The following is a 19,700-nucleotide window of genomic DNA, read 5'->3' on the forward strand; positions in this document are numbered from 1 at the left end:
TTGAAGCATATTATAAAATAAAACTAAGAAAGGGATTCTGAATGAAAATATATCTTCCATAACTGAAAAAAAAATTTAAATTCTCTTTTTTAAGTATATAAATAAAGAATTAACGAAGTAAGTGATGACTTATTTTGGTTCACAGCCCACACTCAATCCACTGAGCTATGCCAGCCAGGGCAGATGACTTATTTTGAAATAAATTTGTAGTGGATTATTTCTTTTATACCTCTGAATCTCTACCATTTGTAATACTTAATCACACATAAAGGAGGCTGGAATATTAATGGAAATAAGGAATGACGAGCAAAATGAATTTCATTATTCCATCTGAACAGTTCAAAGACTTTCCTCAAAAGTACTAACTGAAAGTATTTTAGATTTAATTACTGTTATAAGGAGCTAAATACTTAGTATTGAATTGTCTTCCTGACTGAATTACTGTGGGAGAAGCTGATTTTGCTTCTAACTCATTTCTAACTGCTGCTTAAATGCATTAAAGATAGTTCTGTTTAGAAATAAGATACTATCTGTACATATTGCTTTCTGATGGTGCAAGTGGGATATAATGTGGAGAATCTAGAGGTATGGACAGTTAACATGGCTTTTTAATCTGCCTTTCGATTATTACATGCCTCAGGTAAGCTTTTAGGAAGTATTAGAACAAAATTTTTTTTGGTTGAGAGTATTAAGATCAATGCTACTGATTGAAGAGGGAGTTGGGGCTGTGTATACGAAAGGCAGAGAATACCTTCCTCTTGTGAAAGTTCAGGAACCTCCTTTTTTTCACAGTCACTATGATGGAGGGCCATCCCTTTTCTGCAGTGTAGGCTGCTGAGATCCCTGTAAAAATGTGAAGACATTAATGCTATTGGCCAATACATAGATCTTTATTCTGTCCACAAGTCGATTGCATATCCCTGCCTCTTTCAAGTTAGGTGTGGACCATGTGACTTGCTTGGGCCAATGACAGTGGAAATGGAGATGAGGTAGTTTTTGTGTGGAAACATTTAATTGCTGTGGGAGAAGCTCCAGTGCTCTCTCCATTCCCCCAGAATGGCGGTCAGAATAGCGTCCATCGTCCTGATGGGAGGATCATAAGTAAGCAAGCCCTGTCTTTCAGATGTGTGTGATGGACACGTAGTCTCAGTTAGAAATATTTTATTTATTTTTGTTTTGTGTTTAGACCACCAAAGTTTTGGGGACTATTACATAATACAGGTATTTCAGGGAATTCTCCTCTTTAAAGGAACATGGTCTCAGTTTAAAGCATTATTAACTTGGATAATATCAAAAAGTCTTGTGTCCTGTGATCTGAAAGAGATGGTTATTTTCTTTTTTTTTTTTTCCTTTTTTGTAAAACTTTAATAGTGTAGTTTTTCCCCTTCTCTTATTTTTGGACTTTTATTTAATGTATTTTATTGATTATGCTATTACAGTTGTCCCATTTCCCCCCTTCTCTCCCCTCCACCCTGTACCCCCTCTCCCACACACGTTCCCCCCCTTTAGTTCATGTCCATGTGTCATACTTGTGAGTTCTTTAGCTTCTACATTTCCCGTACTATTCTTGCCCTCCCCCTATCTATTTTCAACCTACATTCTATGCTACTTATTCTCTATACCTTTTCCCCCTCTCTCCTCCTCCCACCCCCCTGCTGCTAGCCCTCCATGTGCCCTCCATTTCTGTGGTTCTGTTCCTGTTCTAGTTGTTTATTTAGTTTCTTTTGGTTTTGCTTTAGGTGTGGTTGTTAATAATTGTGAGTTTGCTGTCCTTTTACTATACATGTCTTTTCTTTATCTTCTTTTCTTAGATTAGTCCCTTTAACATTTCATAAAATAAGGGCTTGGTGATGATGAACTCCTTTAACTTGACCTTATCTGAAAAGCACTTTATCTTCCCTTCCATTCTAAATGAGAGCTTTGCTGGATAGAGCAGTCTGGGATGTAGGTCCTTGCCTTTCATGACTTGGAATATGTCTTTCCAGCCCCTTCTTGCCTGTAAGGTCTCTGGAGAAATCAGCTGACAGTCTGATGGGAACTCCTTTGTAGGTTACTGTCCCCTTATCTCTTGCTGCTTCTAGGATTCTCTCCTTCGTTTTTACCTTGGCTAATGTAATTATGATATGCCTTGGTGTGTTTCTTCTTGGGTCCAACTTCTTTGGGGCTCTCTGAGCTTCTTGGATTTCTTGGAAGACTGTTCCCTTTGCCAACTTGGGGAAGTTCTCCTTTATTATTTGTTCAAATACGTGCTCAATCTGTTGCTTTTCTCCTTCCCATTCTGGTACCCCTATAATTCGGATGTTGGAACGTTTAAAGGTGTCCTGGATGCTCTTAAGCTTTTCCTCGATTTTTTGAATTCTTATTTCATCATGCTTTCCTACTTGGTTGATTCTATCTTCCTTCTGGTCCACTGTATTGTTTTGAGACTCAGATTCCTTCCTTTCACTATTGGCTCTCCTCCGCGTATCTTCCTGCATCTCTTTTATGGTAACCTGCATCCTTTGATCTAAATTGCGCCCAAAATCAACCAATTCCATGAGCTTTCTGATCACCAGTGTTTTGAACTGTGCATCTGATAGATTGGCTAATTCTTGGTCGCTCAAAAGGATGAGTCCTGGGGGACTGATCTGTTCTGTTGGAAACATGTCTTATGTCTTTCCCTATCTCTCCTTTTTTTTTTTTTTTTTTTTTTTTTGGTCTGGTCGCTCTTGTTATGGTGGGGGGCAGAGCCTTAGGTGTTCACCAGGGCTGGGCACCCCAGTCACTAGATTGTGACATTATATGTGGGGGCGGGGGTGGGAGTGGGAGGGAACAATGGTGGTAGTTCAGTTCTCCTGGGCTCAGACCCTTCTTTGGGATCCTGGGCTGCAAGCTCTGCCCTGGTCCACAATCGCTGCCCCACTGGGTCCGCCAGCCGCAGCTTGCGTACTTGGGGATCACCGCTGCATTCTTGCGTGCGGGATGGCTGTTGCGCCGATTTCGCGCCAAATTTCCCCCGACCTCCGCTTACCGCCGACCCGCGCCAGCCCCACGCCAGCCCCGTGCCCACCCGGCTCATCGTCTCCTACCAGTCTGGATGTACGGGTCTACTTCAACTTCTTGGCTGTCCGACTTCCATTCAGATAAATCCTCTGTCAGTTCTGAGTGATATTCTGTCTGTAAATTATTGTTGTTCTAATCTTGGTTGTGCGAGGAGGTACGGTGCGTCCACCTATTCCTCCATCTTGCCGGAAGTCAGTTTTCTTTAAAAATGTCCATGACCTGCATTACAAATTCCTAGTCTTGACTCTATAAATGGCCTCATTATCAGTCCTGAAGAAGTACTATTTTACATGGAGTGCTTTTCAGATGCTTCAGCCATGATAAGTTAGCTTATATATTTATTTATCTTGAAGTTGAATATGTGACTCATTGGACTTTAGTATTATTTATATATTATAGAACATGTACTAAGCAGGATTTTAAATTTAATTATAATATTAATTACTCTTTGCCTAAATGTGGTAGTTCTGTATTTTATTCTTCAATCTTTTAGTACAGCCCATGGCATAGGTAGTAGTGTAGCCATTGTAGGTGGGGAATCTGGTGGGTGTAGCAGTTCAGCGACTTGAATAAGATTGCTAATTTTGAAAATGTCCAATAGGTATATAACTATTCCTATTTAGGGATAACACAATTATATTGTCATTGAACAGGATACTGTTTTGTTTACTTTCACTAGAGGATATATACCCATTCGTTAATTGGTAATCATGTTTTAAAATATAAGATCAAAAGGTCCAGAATTTATACTGCCATATTATGATGTAATCCATTCTGTATTATTCTGCCCTCTCTGATTACACCACGTGTTATGAGTTAAGCTTTAAGAAGCTTTAGAAGGCTTAAAATCTTTACTATAATTATAGTTTGATTCACAGCTGGTTTTTGTCTATGATGAATTCAGTTTTGAGATACTGAATTCTGAGAAGAGTCTTATGATAGTGACAAGACTTTATCTTGTCACTTAGAAATATAAGATAATTTTTCTTAGATTTCTCTTATCTGAAATATTCTATAGAAATTTGAGGAAAGGATCTATAAAAATCACTTATTTATTTACCTGTTTATTAAAAGGTGGGTGAGGTTCCCTGTATTTTGAGTTCATAAATGTTTTGGCAAAGACTCTGGGTCCAGAATAAAAGAGAATTCCGGCCATTCTAGGATCAAGAGATAGCTCAGGAGATTTGCAAGGTTCATATGTTTTAGCAGACTTTTCAGAGGGAATATTAGATTTCTAGGGAGGAACCTAGAGATCTACAAATTAATATAAAGGTGTAAATATTTGTAAGTCCCTTGCAGGAAATATGTGTGACTGGTTCCAAAATCTGCACACTTTACACTCCTTCACTGAACTTAGAGCTTCCCACTGGAATCTATATAAATCCCATTTTGAAGGATAAGATGCGTGTTAGTAAAAATGTTAATTTTAATGGGTCTTTTGGAGTCTTTAATTGAGTCCCATTATTTTCAGTAACTTTAAAATATTAAAACAATTGAAGTCTATTCTGTCTTTTGAGTTTATGCATTAGGCCCTTTTCAATTCTTTTTCTTTTTTTGTCCTTAGTTTTCCACAAAAGAATTTATTCATAAACTATTTTTAAAAAACAGCTCAGTCTTTCTAAATATGTGTTCAGTATGTATACTATTTTAATTATGGAATAATACCTGGAAGTAATGGATGAATTATAAATATAGAAGAAGTGAAGGAATGAAGTATGTCTATCTACAGTGTAAATTTTGAATATCATACTTTATTCATTCAGTGCTTGGTTGCATTGGGGTTTCCCATTTTTGGTGTCACAGAGGCAGGTGTGGCATACTATGGTCCTTAGGCTAAATCCTTCCAATGCCCAATTTTTAAAATAAGGTTTTATTGGACCTTAACCAACAGATTTGTTTACACATTGTTTATGGTTGCTTTTGTGCTACAATAGCAAAGTTGAGTAGCTGTGACAGAGACTGTATAGCTCACAGATCATAAATATTTACTGTGTGGCTCTTTACAGAAAATGTGTGGTGACCCCTGCTCTAAACATACACCTATTCTGTGGCTGCACCAATGTGCTCTTCCACCATCAGCGCTTGAGTGTTCCTGCTCTACAACCTTCTGAATGCTTCATGTTTTATAAGAGTCAATTTTGTGTGGCTTTAAAAAGTTATGTTTGAAATTTGTTGAACCTCCTTGATCGGATGTTTTGTGTCTCTTTATGGAAAATTCTCTGATATTTTTTCTTCATATATGTTTGTTTCCTGTTCTTTTTGTAATTTTCTTTTGGAACTCTACTTCTTTTGGAAATAGATAGTTTTTAGCTATCTTTACTAATCTTCTGTGTCTTATAACCTTGTATTTTTCCATCTCTTTACATTACACTTTGGGTAGCTTCTTTTGTGGTCTTTCATGTCATGAATTGTCTCTTCATTGGATGTCTAATTCATATGCTTAGTTTGTACTTCAGTAGTTTTATGTATATATGTATGATTTCTAAAAGTTTGACTTTTTTTCCTTAAATCATTTTGTTTCCTTTTTAGTATTGTTTTATTTTTCTGCCCAGTGTTTCAAACTTTTCTTTCATTTCTTTAAATACTTATTTTATCACAGGTTATGCTTTTCTTACTTTTAAGACAGCTCAGAAATGTATATAATATTAAGATTTAAAAATATATTTTTACATCTGTCTTTTAAGTATCTCTCTACTTTGCCTTACTGCATAAAATATAAAACTATCATTTCTTTCTCTCTCAATTATTATATTATGCCTCAGAGGAAGTCTAGCCTTTTCATTGTTTTATTTAATGACATAATCTTCTCTGTATGTTGTTTGTTGTGTCTCCATAGACTAGATTTCTTGAGTGGAATTTATTGTTTCTGAAATGGAATCAATAATTTTAAGGGTTCTAAAATTTCTGTTCTCAATTTGCTTACTCCTGAGGTTTAGCATGTTACATTTATTTTGATCATATTTTTCATATTCTTTTAATTGAATTTACACCCATTTTGCCCACTTTTCTATTTGGACCTCACAGTATTTTGAATGAAGGTAAACGAGTGCTCTGTGAATTTTGAAGCAGGTTTATCCTTTCAACTTCCTTGCTTTTTAATTGTTTTAAGTATGAATACTTTGATAGGAGTGTTTTTCTTTCTAGTTGTCAGATATCAATCTTTGCATATGTTTTCCACTGGTTTTTATGATTAAGGAGTTCTGTAACCATAAAAGAGCTAATTTGCTATGCTAAATTTCTTTTAGTATTCCTTTCTGTTGCTAATATTTACATTTAATTCTACAATCATTTGCATCTTGTTTTGTACATGATGTACATGATTGTCCCATCAATTATTCATTGTCCCCTCAATTATTATACTCTTCAAAAGTATATATTAGTTATCGTATTTTGTGCCTTCTAATTCTAATATCTATTATGGGTTTATCTTTTTATAATTCCATTACAATTTTATTTAGATCCTTTATCCCATCTTGTCCTTGGGATGATAGGGATTATACAGATACATATTTTATATATAATTTATAGCACTATTCCCAGACTTATGACTGATTGAGTTCTGAAGTGTGGGAATGAAGCTAGTGATAAGAACATGGACGGTGACTTGGTTGTTCAGCTGTGGATGATACATGGGATCCTCAGGAATCTGGAACACAGCCTTACTCTGAGAAAGTGGATCATATTTTCTGAGCCTTATGAGAAACAGTTCAGTATATACAAGTCAGTGGGCTATTGGCTAGCAAGTTCTAGGTATGTTCAAGAAGCGACATTTGTCACGGGAGAGAGGAAACACAGTAATAGTAGAATAAGGGAGAACAGCCAAAACACTAACTCTAATGCTGTGAAAGTATCCTTATATACTGCAATAGCTTTTGAGAAGATCATTTTAATACTAGATATATGAAGAGTCAAAAATAAAGTAAATAATGTTGGAATTCTCAGTAATAACATATTATCCCATATAATTCATTTGGATGGTTTTCCATGAAAATTTGTTTTCTAATATTGGATATTTAAGTGTTAGTTACATACAAAAGGTAGTTCTCTGCCATAATGTCTGTAATATTTCTGAACAGTAAAGTATTATTATAACTTGTAGAAGTGTTAATGCCATAAGCAGTTTTCTTAAAGTATTTTTCCTAAACTATTTTGTAGGGCTAAAAAATATTACACAAGTCGACAACACACATGCTATGACAAATATATGCACACACTGGGGTTTTGTGGTACTTTTCTTTGTAATATGTTATTTTTATAGTGAACCAAACATACTTTTTATTTTTTATATTTTTTTTAGATTTACTTTATTTATTTTTAGAGAGGGGAAGGGTGGGAGAAAGAGAGGGAGAAAAACATCAATGTGTGGTTGCCTTTCACATGCACCCTACTGGGGACCTGGCGCACAACCCAGGCATGTGCCCAGACTGTGAGTCAAACCAGCAACCCTTTGGTTTGCAGGCCTGCACTCAGTCCACTGAGCCACACCAGCCAGGGCCAAACATACTTTATTTTTTATCACTTGAAAGTTGCCGCCATTCCTCTGATAAGCTAATAACTATTCATTAATAATCAATCAACCTCAGCATCAGGATAATGATATAGGTCTAAAACTTGAGAAGTATAAAATGTGCTAATGAAAGTTTCTCTCACAGTAATTTTATTAAATGTTTTACAGTATCTTGTTTTATGAAATATTTTTGATTTTACATATAGAACCACATCTTAAACTCTTTTCTTACTTTATTCTTTATGAACAACCCCCCCACCACCCACCTGCTGTCAGCAATCTTCCTGAGCTCTTTTCGGGTACCATATGAAGAAATCAAAATGATGATATTGGAAGTGGATGAAACACAGTTGGCAGAGTCCATGATTCAGGTAAACCAATGGGCAGAGAGCTTAAATTCCAACATTTCATTACAAAGCTTCTCATTAAATAGAAATCTGTAAGTGAAGCAAAATTCTTAAACCAAACCATTCAAGTGGAAAATCATTGCTGCATAATTAGTTTTAGCCTAACTTTGGCATTGCCAGGAGATAAAACTCCGAATGTTCACTTAAGTGCAAACAAAATAAATACTATCAAAATGATTACATTTCAATTATTTTAATTGACTGTTTTCTGAAAGCCAGGTTGTTTAATTTTACATTCTTGTTTTTGTTACAGTTAAGACTAGTGATATGTTAGCTTAAATTTACTTGTATAATCTTTCCACTGTGTGTTTTCTTAGGCTTATATGTCTTAGGAAGTTGTATTATTATTTAATATAAAAGACTGAGAGAGATGTCTCTTCCTTTAGAGCAACCTTACTAACAATCCCTACTGGAGTCATTTGTGCTGTGAACACCACAGATAGTTTGCATAGTGTTCTGAATTCATTTAGAAGACTGGAAGATTTTTTTTAATGGGTTCAACTCATGGTATTTTTTAAGAAATGCTAGTGTGGTACCAAAGTTACTTGCCGAATTCCACATAGAGCATATCTAGATAGAATTTAAAATTGGAGAAACAAATCACAAATTATATAGCAAGATGATGACATCTTCAGTTTACTTTCTTTTATTTTTATAGTGGAAGGAAAATGATGTTTTAGCAATAAAATGAAAATAGGGGTTATTTGTTAGTCTCAACAAGTAATTAAAATTGTTCTAAACATTTTAATTCATCAATAAATTGCAACATTAGGATTTGTTCTTGGTTTTGCCTCTCCTATTTTGTCTTCTAAATGTGATGGGAATATAATCCCCTTAGTGATTTGTGCTGTGAGTCTCTCAGACATAATCTACATAATTCAACAATTTTTGTTTAAGTACCTTAACAGTTTCTTTTTACTAGAAGTTTGTCTTTGTTACCTGTTGATTGTGTATGTGCCTTGTTCTTAACTGATTTCAAGTTTCTTAAAGATAATTTTTCTACTTTATACATGTTCATATTTTTTATAATGCATTTGTTAAATATTCATGGAGTTGATTTTAACTTGCTTGAATGAATGGCTTGGATGATCATTGGCTTTTGTTGTATAGAGATGGAAAAACAAGTACTTGCATTTGAAATTCATGTCTAAAGAGCATTAAGTTCCATGTAGCTTATTAATATATTAATTTTCTATTACGACTATAAGAATTTACCGCAAATTTAGTGGCTTTAAGTTACATGAACGTGTATTATCATAGGTTCCTATGGAACAGAAGTCTGGCCTGGGCCTTACTGTCCCAAGTCAAGGTGTTGGCAGACTTGCTTTTCTTTCCATAGACTTTAGGGGAGACTTTGTTTTATATATACACAGGGTCCGACAGAAATAAGGCCTGCTTGACTGTAGTTTGTAGGGCAATCATATCGGTATAATAATTTATAGTTTTAATTTGAACACTTTACTTAAAATGTCATATGGTGTGCTTGAGTGTGATATTGCTATGTTACAGAGAATTACACGCCTATGATTTTGTAATAAAAGATTTTGTAATAAACAAGGAACGTTATTTGTGCCGGACCCTGATACACATATTTAATATATATGTATTTACATTTAATATATACACTTATATTTAATATATACTTATGCTTATATTTTGTCTTTTCCAGTTCCCATGGCTGCTTCCTTCCTTGGCTCATGGGCACAGTTCTTTGCCTTCCAAGCCAGCAGTGTTGCGTCTCTCTGTCCTTTCTTTCATAGTTATATCTCCCCCCTACTTGATTGCTGCCTCCCTCTTCCGCTTATAAAGACCTTTATGTATGATTACATTGGGTACATCCAGATAATCCAGGATAATCTTCCTGTTTTAAGGTCAGCTGAAAGAATTCTCTATGTCACATAACCTAGTATTTTCACAGGTTCTGGGGATTAGATGTGGACATCTTGGGGGGAGATTGGGTCATTATTCTGCCTAACATACTTCCTAAATATAAAACTGGTCTTATAAATTTAAAATTTAAAACTTTAGTTTGGACTTCATAGCATAATGACATATGCTCTAGCCATTAAAAAAAACAAGAATTTCATGGTATTTGAAGTTTCTTTTTTAATTTTAATTATATGTTCCTTATGGTGATATATTTTTAAAATGAAAAACTGCCTGTGTTGAACAGGATAGGGAATGAGCATTGCTTTGCAATAATTACTGTTTGGTAGGTTCAAACCTACCAAATCATGGCCTCATTTTGGTTTATTTATTGATCTATTTATTTATTCATACATAACAGCATGTCAGCATTGATGTCATTTTCTCACCTCATTCTTTATTCATTTAGCTTTGTTCCATCAGTCTTTATTTAGCTCTGTGTGTTTGTGTGTGATACCCACAATGTGCAGGGCACTGTGTTAGGCTCGAGCACAGACTTTACCTTTATAGAATTGACAGTGTGGCCAGAAAGATTACACACACACATGCACACACACACACACACATAGATATATATACATCTATTTAAAATACAGGACAAACATAGCTGATTTATGATAGTTATAGAACTACATCATGTGTTAGGGGAGTGCTGGGTATGTGCATGCGTGGAGATAAGGGTACTTATAGGTTGAGTATGGTGTGATATGGAAAATGGCAGAGAGGTTGTGCCAGTAATGTAGTAAGGGGCAGTCATTCTGTCAGTAATAACGCCCTGAGCTATGAGTGGGGGAAAAGCTGGGCGTGTGAGGGCCACTGTGAAGAGTTGTTTAGTTTGATGGGATCTTAGGATTTATAGTGTATGGGGAAGATGGTGAAGGGAGGATGAAGGAAATTTGAGCCTGTACTCTTACAAATCACAATAGTTTTATTACTTTGGGATGAAAAAATAATGAAGTGAAAAATTTCTGCTGAGAAATTGAAATTTAATTATATATTAACTGAAAATATTCAAGGGGATTGGATGGTCATATAAAGGGTGCTGAAGAAATTTAGAAGCCTGATGTAATAAATAATTCAAACAATCTAACTGTCAACTAGAATGATTATAAGAAAATATAAATAGCCTGGCTGGTGTAGCTCAGTGGATTGCACATGGGCTGCAAATTAAAGGGTCACCAGTTCAATTCCCAGTCAGGGCACATGCCTGGGTTGCAGGCCAGGTCCCCAGTAGGGGGTGCATGGGAGGCAACCACACATTGATATTTCTCTCCCTCTCTTTTTCCTTCCCTTCCTCTCTCTCTAAAAATATGAATAAAATATTTTAAAAAATAAAAGAAAACCTAAGTAACCAGGTCTTTTGGTCTCAGGCAATTCTCCTAAGAGAAATTTCTATTTATATGGGAAAATCATATACCTGTATGTTTTTATTTAGCTTGTAATAATAATATTTTTTAGGGATGATCTTACATTGCCACTTTTTGTTTATGTTTGACCAGTCAACCAAGTTTTTGTTCAAAGATACACAGTCAAAAACTTGTTCTTTGATCTAACTACTTTGATATAGAACATTCTCTAACATTATTTTTTAACTAATAACACATTTGAGGGATTTTCCCCCCATTAATGTGTATAGCATGATATAGGCATAATTTAAATTTGTACTTGAATTTTAGCTTACACAAACTATACTGGTACTATAACTTGGGATTGTGAGCACCAACCACTCTATGTTTCCTAATTTTATTATCAATAAACTAACTGGTTATAACCATTACAGTCAAATACATTTGACACAGAGAATGTATGTAAACTTTGTCCAAGGGATTGTATAATCATTTAAGTACTAAACGGAAGCATAATTATATGTATTTCCTTGCTCTTTCCCCATTGGGAGTGTTTCTTGCGTGTGTGTGTGTTGTGTGTGTGTGTGGCTTGGGAACGGCTGTGCATGGACAAAGGAGTCAGAATGGCCAATTGAATCTGGTTTCTGGATGACACATAACTCAGGCAAAGGGCCTTGCAGCCACAGGCATTTCAACTCCTAAAGGATCTCCCTCTGTGTATGCTTTTATCTGCAAGATGTATCATTCTGTGCCTTCAACGACTTTCAGATTGTCCCATTAGAAGAATTACTTTGTCTGTATTATAGAGATACCTTTATTTTTATTATTAAAACCATACTTACTTGGTTAAATCTTGCAAGAACTGTCGTAATATTCTTGATTTCTTTTCTATTCTTTCCCTTGCCTTTTAGTAGCAATATGATAATTTCTTTTATCGCTGTGAGTGAAGTGTTAAAATATGTTTGGCTTTGCCTGAAATTTCTGACATTTAATTCCCTAAAGCTGAAGTGTAATTGATCACATTTATCCAGGTGAGAAAGCTGTTTCTTTGGTATAGGTTGAGTTCTTCTTTCTCCATTATACAGCTAATCAAATAAACATTCAGTAGTGCTTGATTTGAATATATAATAAGGCTGGATAGAGAAGAAGAAAATTGCTTTCAAGATGCAGAGACTGCTGCTTAAGTCTTAGTATAAAGGGAGGTTACCTAGAAATAAAACTAAAGATTAACTTCTTTACTGATTTCCTTCCCAGAGTTTATTAATAAATTTTCCTAGAATTCAAGAAGCACATTTAGTGAAGACATTTTCTTTTGGTTTTAATTTTTAGAACTTAATAAAGCATCTTCCTGATCAAGAACAATTAAACTTACTATCTCAGTTCAAGAGTGACTATAACAACTTAAGTGAACCAGAGCAGTTTGCTGTTGTGGTAAGTATCGTCTCAGTGCTAATTCTTTTGAGGGGATTTTAATACTGTGGAAAACAGGAAAGAAAATGTCAAGCTTTTTACATCATTACTACTCACACACCTTTAAGGTTCATCTCTTTCTTTTTAATGTAAGGATATTTATGGGAAATTATGTTCATTTAAAATACATATTGAAACTCTAGCCTTAAGTGAAGTCCAAGGCATAATTTAAAATATAAACATGATTTTTATATTCTCTATTTAATGTCAAAATGTAAAATCAAAATTATGATTTATTCTAGAACTATGCATTCTAGCATATTGCAAGAGTAACTTCAGTTTTTTTTGTTCTAATCACTTCAGTTCATCTCATGTTTTAGATCTGAAATTAGAAATATAGTTATTACTTTTTTTTGGCAATGACATTCAAAAATGAATACATTTTACAAAATCTTCAGAAACCTTGATAATCATTTTGTTCCACCTTCCTATTTATAGAAACGGGTCTGAAGAGGTGAGAAGACTTGCCATTGTTATATATGAGCTGTGTTGTAACAAATTTAAGATTTTTATCAAGCTTTCTTTCTCCTGCTTTTTTCTCCTACCATTAAATTACCATTTTGAGGTTGGTTACACTCACTTATCATGACAATACTTTAGTGTTTCCTTAAATATGCATACTCATAATATACATATACACACATATGTGTATGTGTATATATATGATTATTTTTATATTATTACCTCTTCAGTTATATTATTACCAACCTCCAGGGATATGATGAAATTGCATTTGATAAAATTTGGAAAATTTGGGTTGACTGACCGAAGGACTAGGTCTTCATACCATATTTTGCATGTTGTTGGCATTTGCTATAAAACGCCTTCCTGCCTTGCCCTGGCTGGTGTGGCTCAGTGGATCAGGCTCCAGCCTGTGAACCGAAAGGTTGCTGGTTAGAATGCAAGTGAGGACACATGCCAGGGTTGTAGGCCAGGTCCCTTTTTGGGGATTTGTGAGAGGCAGCTCTAGTACATCAATGTTTCTCTCCCTTTTTTTTCTCCCTCCCTTCCTCTCTCTCTAAAAAATAAATAATAAGATCTTCAAATAAGAAATCTATTTCTTGTCTCTTCATTAAACCATGCTTTTCAGCCCTCCCTGCAATGCCTCCCCTTTCCTCTTGTTCCCCAAGTTCATAAAACTGAATAGAACACAGAAGTAACCAAACCCGCCCCCCCAACAGCATTTTCCTGTTCACAGTCTTCTAATTCTTATGAAACTTTTTAACTTACTATATTTACAAAAGTACCTTTCATTTTTTCCCCCAGTTCTTCAAGGTAATGTTTTTCCTCACCCCCTTCCATATTTTCTTGTTTGCTTCATTTCCTGTTACCTGATCACTATCTTTCACTTAATCCGTATATAGTGTTCTACTTGCATTGTCTTCCATATGAGAGTAAATGAATAAGGCAGAATTTACATTAAATTTTTAACCATAGATTACTTAGCATTTTTTTTATCTTTGGCCATTTTTTTGACCCTTGAATGAAAGTCATAGGTGTAAAATTATAATGTTGTAATATATTTCAAGTACCCTAAGTCTGAAACACATACAAGTTTATATTAAATGTCTTTTAACATTTCATTATCACTGAAAAGATTGGAAACTGTTCCCAGGTTCTCATGATTGTCACAGAAGAATGAACTCAAACTAGGAAATATTTTTAGGTTTGTTTAAAATAGCCAGGTTATGCTATTCAAATAGTAGTGTTCAAATCAAAGAGCTGTGATTTATAAGCAGTGTACTCATAGGGGTCAGAACATTAAAATAATTATATTCCCAGATACTGGCACTAGAGGTTATAGTTTTAAGACAGATGGACCACTTCCCTTTTATGACTTGTCAACTCAAACTTGACCTTGAATCTACATATTCCATCACAGGTCATACCTGACTACAAATGGAATTTAATGTAAAAAGAGTAATGCTCATGAAAAACATCTGCTACAGACAATATGAGCAGTGTTTTATCATCTATTGATTATGAATGTCCTTGAACACATTGTTTTAAGTTCTGGTTAGTGTAGTTCTAGCATTTTAAAATATGATTGTTTTGGTGCAGAAAATAGAAAGTTGAAGAACAATTGAAAACTTTGTATTTTGTCAAGTCATTCTTTACCTTTGCCTTTTTCTATTTCAACATTTTACCATTCTCAGTCTAGCTTCCCCTACTTCTCCACTCCCTGTTCCCTCCCAAAAAAGAGGGGGAATCCTGATAAAGTTATAAAGAATGTTTGGGAATTACACAATAAAAATGGATATAAAGTATGGAACTGTGTGGAATGCCTGAAGTTTTCTGTTTTCTTTCTACATTCAAAGTTTAATATTAAGTTTGCTAATTAAAGTGATATGTTTTCAATTTATCAACATTGTATAAATAATATAATAATTTGGTAGGTTTAGGAAATTGATTATAATTATCACATATATTTCTGAAAGATTCCCATAATTCTAAGTTTCATGTTTCAAGTAACAAATTTAATGAAATTATCTTTCTGTTATTGACGATGGGCTGTTAACATTGAGGTAAGGTAAACTGCAGATTCCTATATGCTTTTACTTTGTAGACAAGTATTTACTTACTGACTTAGCCTAGATTTAATGTACTACTCATTTCAACCTAAAAAATCATCAGAGTCATAAATAAGGAATCGTCAAGGGTAGAGATGGCCTTTTAACCCCTAATTAGAGCTGTGGTTTGCCTTTTCATTTGTTTTCACCATAGATTTGTGATTAGCTCTGTTTTATTCTCAGGTTCTATAGACTGATAATTATGATTTTTAGCATTATTTTTCATTTTAACAGAAATTAGCTATAACTCTAGTTATATTACTTGCTAGTGAGTTTTACTATAGTTGATTCTTGCGAATTACAGATTTCTCAAGTGTTGTTGTATATAAACATCCATCTAAATTCCATACAGCGACGGATAGAGTCACTACAGTTGTTTGCGTTATATATTCAGCTTTAATTCCACACAAGAATTTTGTAAAACAATTAACAAACAAAAAGTAGCTTTACCTGGACTGTGGCATTTGTTTTCATTATTTTGTCTCTGATAGAAAGGCCGTGTGCAAAAGAAACACATTTAAAATGCTAGTAACCAGAGTCGATTAAAGACTTATTAGAATACATAAGACGTAACATATAAATTAGAAATGTGTTTCTCTTTTGTCTCATATTACTTTACATACAATTTTTCCAGGGCTCTATGTCCTACACTGTTACACTCGTATACATATATATTATTCAGAAATAGTATGTCAGTGTCCATCAAAGTGTAAGTCCTTGAAGCTTTTTTTCAACCACTAAAGCATTTGATATGTCTATATTCTCTCCAGGTTTCCTGTAATACAGTTTCATATTCACATTTATTTATTTTTTCCCTTGAAATTGGAAGCACATTTTTAAATGCTGATACTGTCTCCATTCCTAAAGGAAGAGTCTTAATGTATGAGTACAAGACATGGATATGTTTTTGAAATTAAGAGTTTAGTTGCTCATCCATTTTTTCTAGTAATTCTGAATTTTAAGGTACCTTCTTGAACCTCACTGCTGTCCTTGTGACTCGGACATTGGCCAATCTGATTAGAATGCTACTCAGGGGTTCTAGGTCTGGCTCTGTTTAAACACTGCAGTGGAGTAGTAGCAGTGACATGGTGGTGTTTGGTGGGCTGGTACTTTTTAGAGTTAACATCCAGTGCTATGAATTCAGGGCCTAGAACTTTAATGATATTATTGACTTGTTTTAGTAGCTGATTATAGTATATTTGTATGTCCTGTATTTTCTGAGAGATTTTGGTGCATGAAAAATAATGTATCAAAAATTTTGACTAAGGGTTCTGGTCAAATGCTAGTTTAGAGGAATGTTCTGGGAGTTGGTCCGTTTCTTTTTGTGTAACTTCAGATGGAGATAGTTTACATGCTGATTTTGTTAGTTCTAAGCAGAGGATACTAAGTATTTATTGACTGATCTGCTTAATTTGAAAAATTATTTTTCTTGAATAGGCCAGAGCAAAATTTTTTATTGAGAAATTGGCTTATATTTGGCATGATCTAGCCCTATGCTTTATTCAAGTTAACTTTCTATTAATAAGATGAAGAAGTGAAAATATGCTTCCCAGAAACTCGTTAGATCAGTTAGTTGCCTGTCTTTTTTGCCAGATTCCTTCCTTCCGCATTTGCCCCCAGCACTTCCTTGTTCATCCCTCCAAATACTGCCTGCTTACCCTACTGGTTCCTATTGAGCAGACCCTGGTTTTAGTTGTATGACTGCATTTTAAAAACTGTTTGCTGTATTCTTTTGACCAGCAAACCACCAAGTAAAATCACTATGCTCACAGTTAACATGGTTTAACTGTGTGAGAAATAAGATATGTAAATATTCAATGATCAGAAGATTACCTGAAATTTGGAAAAAGGCCTAAAAATTTGCATTTGAAACTTTGGTGCTCTATACTTAGATTAAAAGTTCTAAGGTTTTGAGTATTTGAGTATTATTTAATTCTATTAAGCTGCATGTTCTTCAAAGGAATCAAGCCCTTTATAGTCAGGTTAAACTGAACAAATGTCCTGTTTTTGTGCTGTATTTTGATCTGCCACCATTTGGTGTCACTGTAGGGCAGGGCTTTTCAACTTTGTGCTGTAGAGGCCTCTAGTTTGTCTGTTTTTTGTTTGTTTGTTTGTTTTAATCAAAAAATGTTGTAGGGAGTTCATGCTTATTTCCCTGCATTAGAAATGCCTTGTTTTAAAGTACACCCTAATATTCTTGTTGTAAAGCATTCAAATAACATATAAAAATATTGAATACAATTTGGAAGCTCCTTGTATCTCACTATCCTACTACATTCCATATAAGTTATCATTTTTAACATTTTATTGGATTTCCAATCCTATTTCTTTGTATTTACAAATGTGTGTATATTCATATACACAACTAAAAATATATATTCCTGAAACTTTTAAACTATAAAATGTATTTTGGAGGTTAATTTCATGATGTGCTGGTTTAAATTTTTGGTGTGGTATTTCACGGTCCATACTAAGACTTTTTCTTTTAACTATTTCCTCAGTGAAGGATGGTTCACTTTTGTTTTCCCCAGTGCTTTAAAAAAGTAATTTTGTATATGTTTTTGAAAGCTATGCATCCTAGAGATCTGATGTCTGCTTTACCTTACATTTTCTTAAATATATTTTTAAAGATTTTATTTATTTTTAGAGAGGGAGAAGGGAGGGAGAAAGAGAGGGAGAGAAACATCAATGTGCAGTTGCCTCTCACGTGCCCCCTATTGGGGACCTGGCCCACAATGCAGGCATGTGCCCTAACTGGGAATTGAACCAGTGATTCTTTGGTTTGCAGGCTGACACTCAATTCACTGAGCCACACTAGCCAGGGATGTACCTTGCATTTTTGAAGTTGGGTTTTATAAGTGAATTGACATTAAAAAAAAAACCCTGTTACTCATTTAATGATAGGAACATGTTCTATGTATAGAAAAAGCTTGGTCCTTTGTACCTAGTAGAAGCATGTTAAATAGCAGTTGATTAAGTCTTATTCTGAAACATCTTGTAAAGATGTAAAATGAAGAGTGAAGTTCCATTGACTTTCACTAGCTCCCTAAAATTATTTAGATGCTCCCCATAACTTTTTCATGGATGTCCAAAATCCATAAAATTGTAGTTGGCCTTTAAAAAAAAAAAAAACTGTTGTGAGGCATAATTGCCATACAATCAAATACACATATTTAAATTTTTTTCAATTTGATTAATTTTGACATATGAATAAACTCATAAAACCATCACCATAATCAAGACAGTGACTATAGCCATCATCCCCAAATGTTTCCTCTTGCCTCTGAATAATGCCCTCCTTTCCTCCCAGGTACCCATCATTATTAGGTCTTTAATGAAGCAATTACTGCTACCCCCTCCCACCTCTTGGCTTGCTTTTCTCTCTCCCCCTCTCCCTCTCCCTCTCTCTCTCTCTCTCTCTCTCTCTCTCTCTCTGCTTCATCTTTCCTTGACAGCTTATTGTGTGTTTCTGGGCCTGTCACTATGCTTTTTTTCCCCTTTGAGGAGGCCTTCTCTGGAATGCTGTCCCTAACACTTCTGTTTCTTTCTGCAAAGTCCAAACTTCACATCAGTGTTCGCTCTTGATGTTGTACGTTGTATGGATTCGGACAAATGCGTAATGATGTGTGTACATCATCTTGGTCTTATACAGAGTATTTTCATCGTGCTAAAAGAAATGTTTTTAAAGTCATCTTTTAAAATAAAAATGTTGATTATTTTTGAGGTAATCATTTTCATTTTTATTAAGATGAATCTCTTAATGACTTCTGTGTGTATGAGGATGGGCTAATTCAAAGTAGACCAAGTAATCAACACTTTTGTGCATAAAAGTCTGAATTCACTTTTCAAAGAAAGAACAGAACTTAACTATCCTGTGAAATTGCAGCTTAATTCATACACTGGTCAACATTTTACGTTTCTCCTGATACCATATCTCCATTGGACTTTTTCCTTGATCCTCCTTTAACTCAGAATGCCACGTACAATACTGCTTTTGGCCTCTGGTTTTATTCGAAAAATGGTTGGGGAAATTGTGATTTGATTTAACAAGGATGGCATACTGAAGTACCTCAGATAAGACTGACCAAGATAGGTAAAGAACCTGAAAGAATATCTTCATGGAACCATCACTTTTCCAGACTAACAAATATCTTTGTCTTGCTTTCATTCCTTTGGTGTGGTTATTTCAAGTGCATTGCAAGTATCCAGATACAAAAACTAATCATGTTTCATAGAATTATCACTTTAATATTAACAAAGGATAAGGGGTTAGTATGATATAATTTCTTCGTCAAGACCCATTTTGGCTTCTTGTAATTACTACTTTTTCTCTTTAATAATTCATCTTTGATCTTGTCTGTCAGTGACATAAATCTTACCAGAATCTCCTACTTGAAAATAGTTCTATTTGCCTTCTGCTGCTGCATCTTGG

General features: G+C 34.6%; 1 protein-coding gene across 2 annotated transcripts in view; it reads left to right on the forward strand.

Annotated features, from left to right (window-relative positions):
• The window catches only part of DIAPH3 (diaphanous related formin 3), a 472,405-nt gene that overhangs the window by 225,784 nt on the left and 226,921 nt on the right, over window positions 1-19,700 (forward strand). For both annotated transcript variants that reach the window (XM_028526818.2, XM_028526817.2), the window contains 2 exons: window positions 7,826-7,920; window positions 12,558-12,659. In XM_028526818.2, coding sequence (XP_028382619.1) covers window positions 7,826-7,920; window positions 12,558-12,659 — 197 coding nt within the window. The remainder of the gene's footprint in view (window positions 1-7,825; window positions 7,921-12,557; window positions 12,660-19,700) is intronic.

The sequence above is a fragment of the Phyllostomus discolor genome, chromosome 11 (genome assembly GCF_004126475.2).
Source record: "Phyllostomus discolor isolate MPI-MPIP mPhyDis1 chromosome 11, mPhyDis1.pri.v3, whole genome shotgun sequence".
Lineage (NCBI taxonomy): Eukaryota > Metazoa > Chordata > Mammalia > Chiroptera > Phyllostomidae > Phyllostomus > Phyllostomus discolor.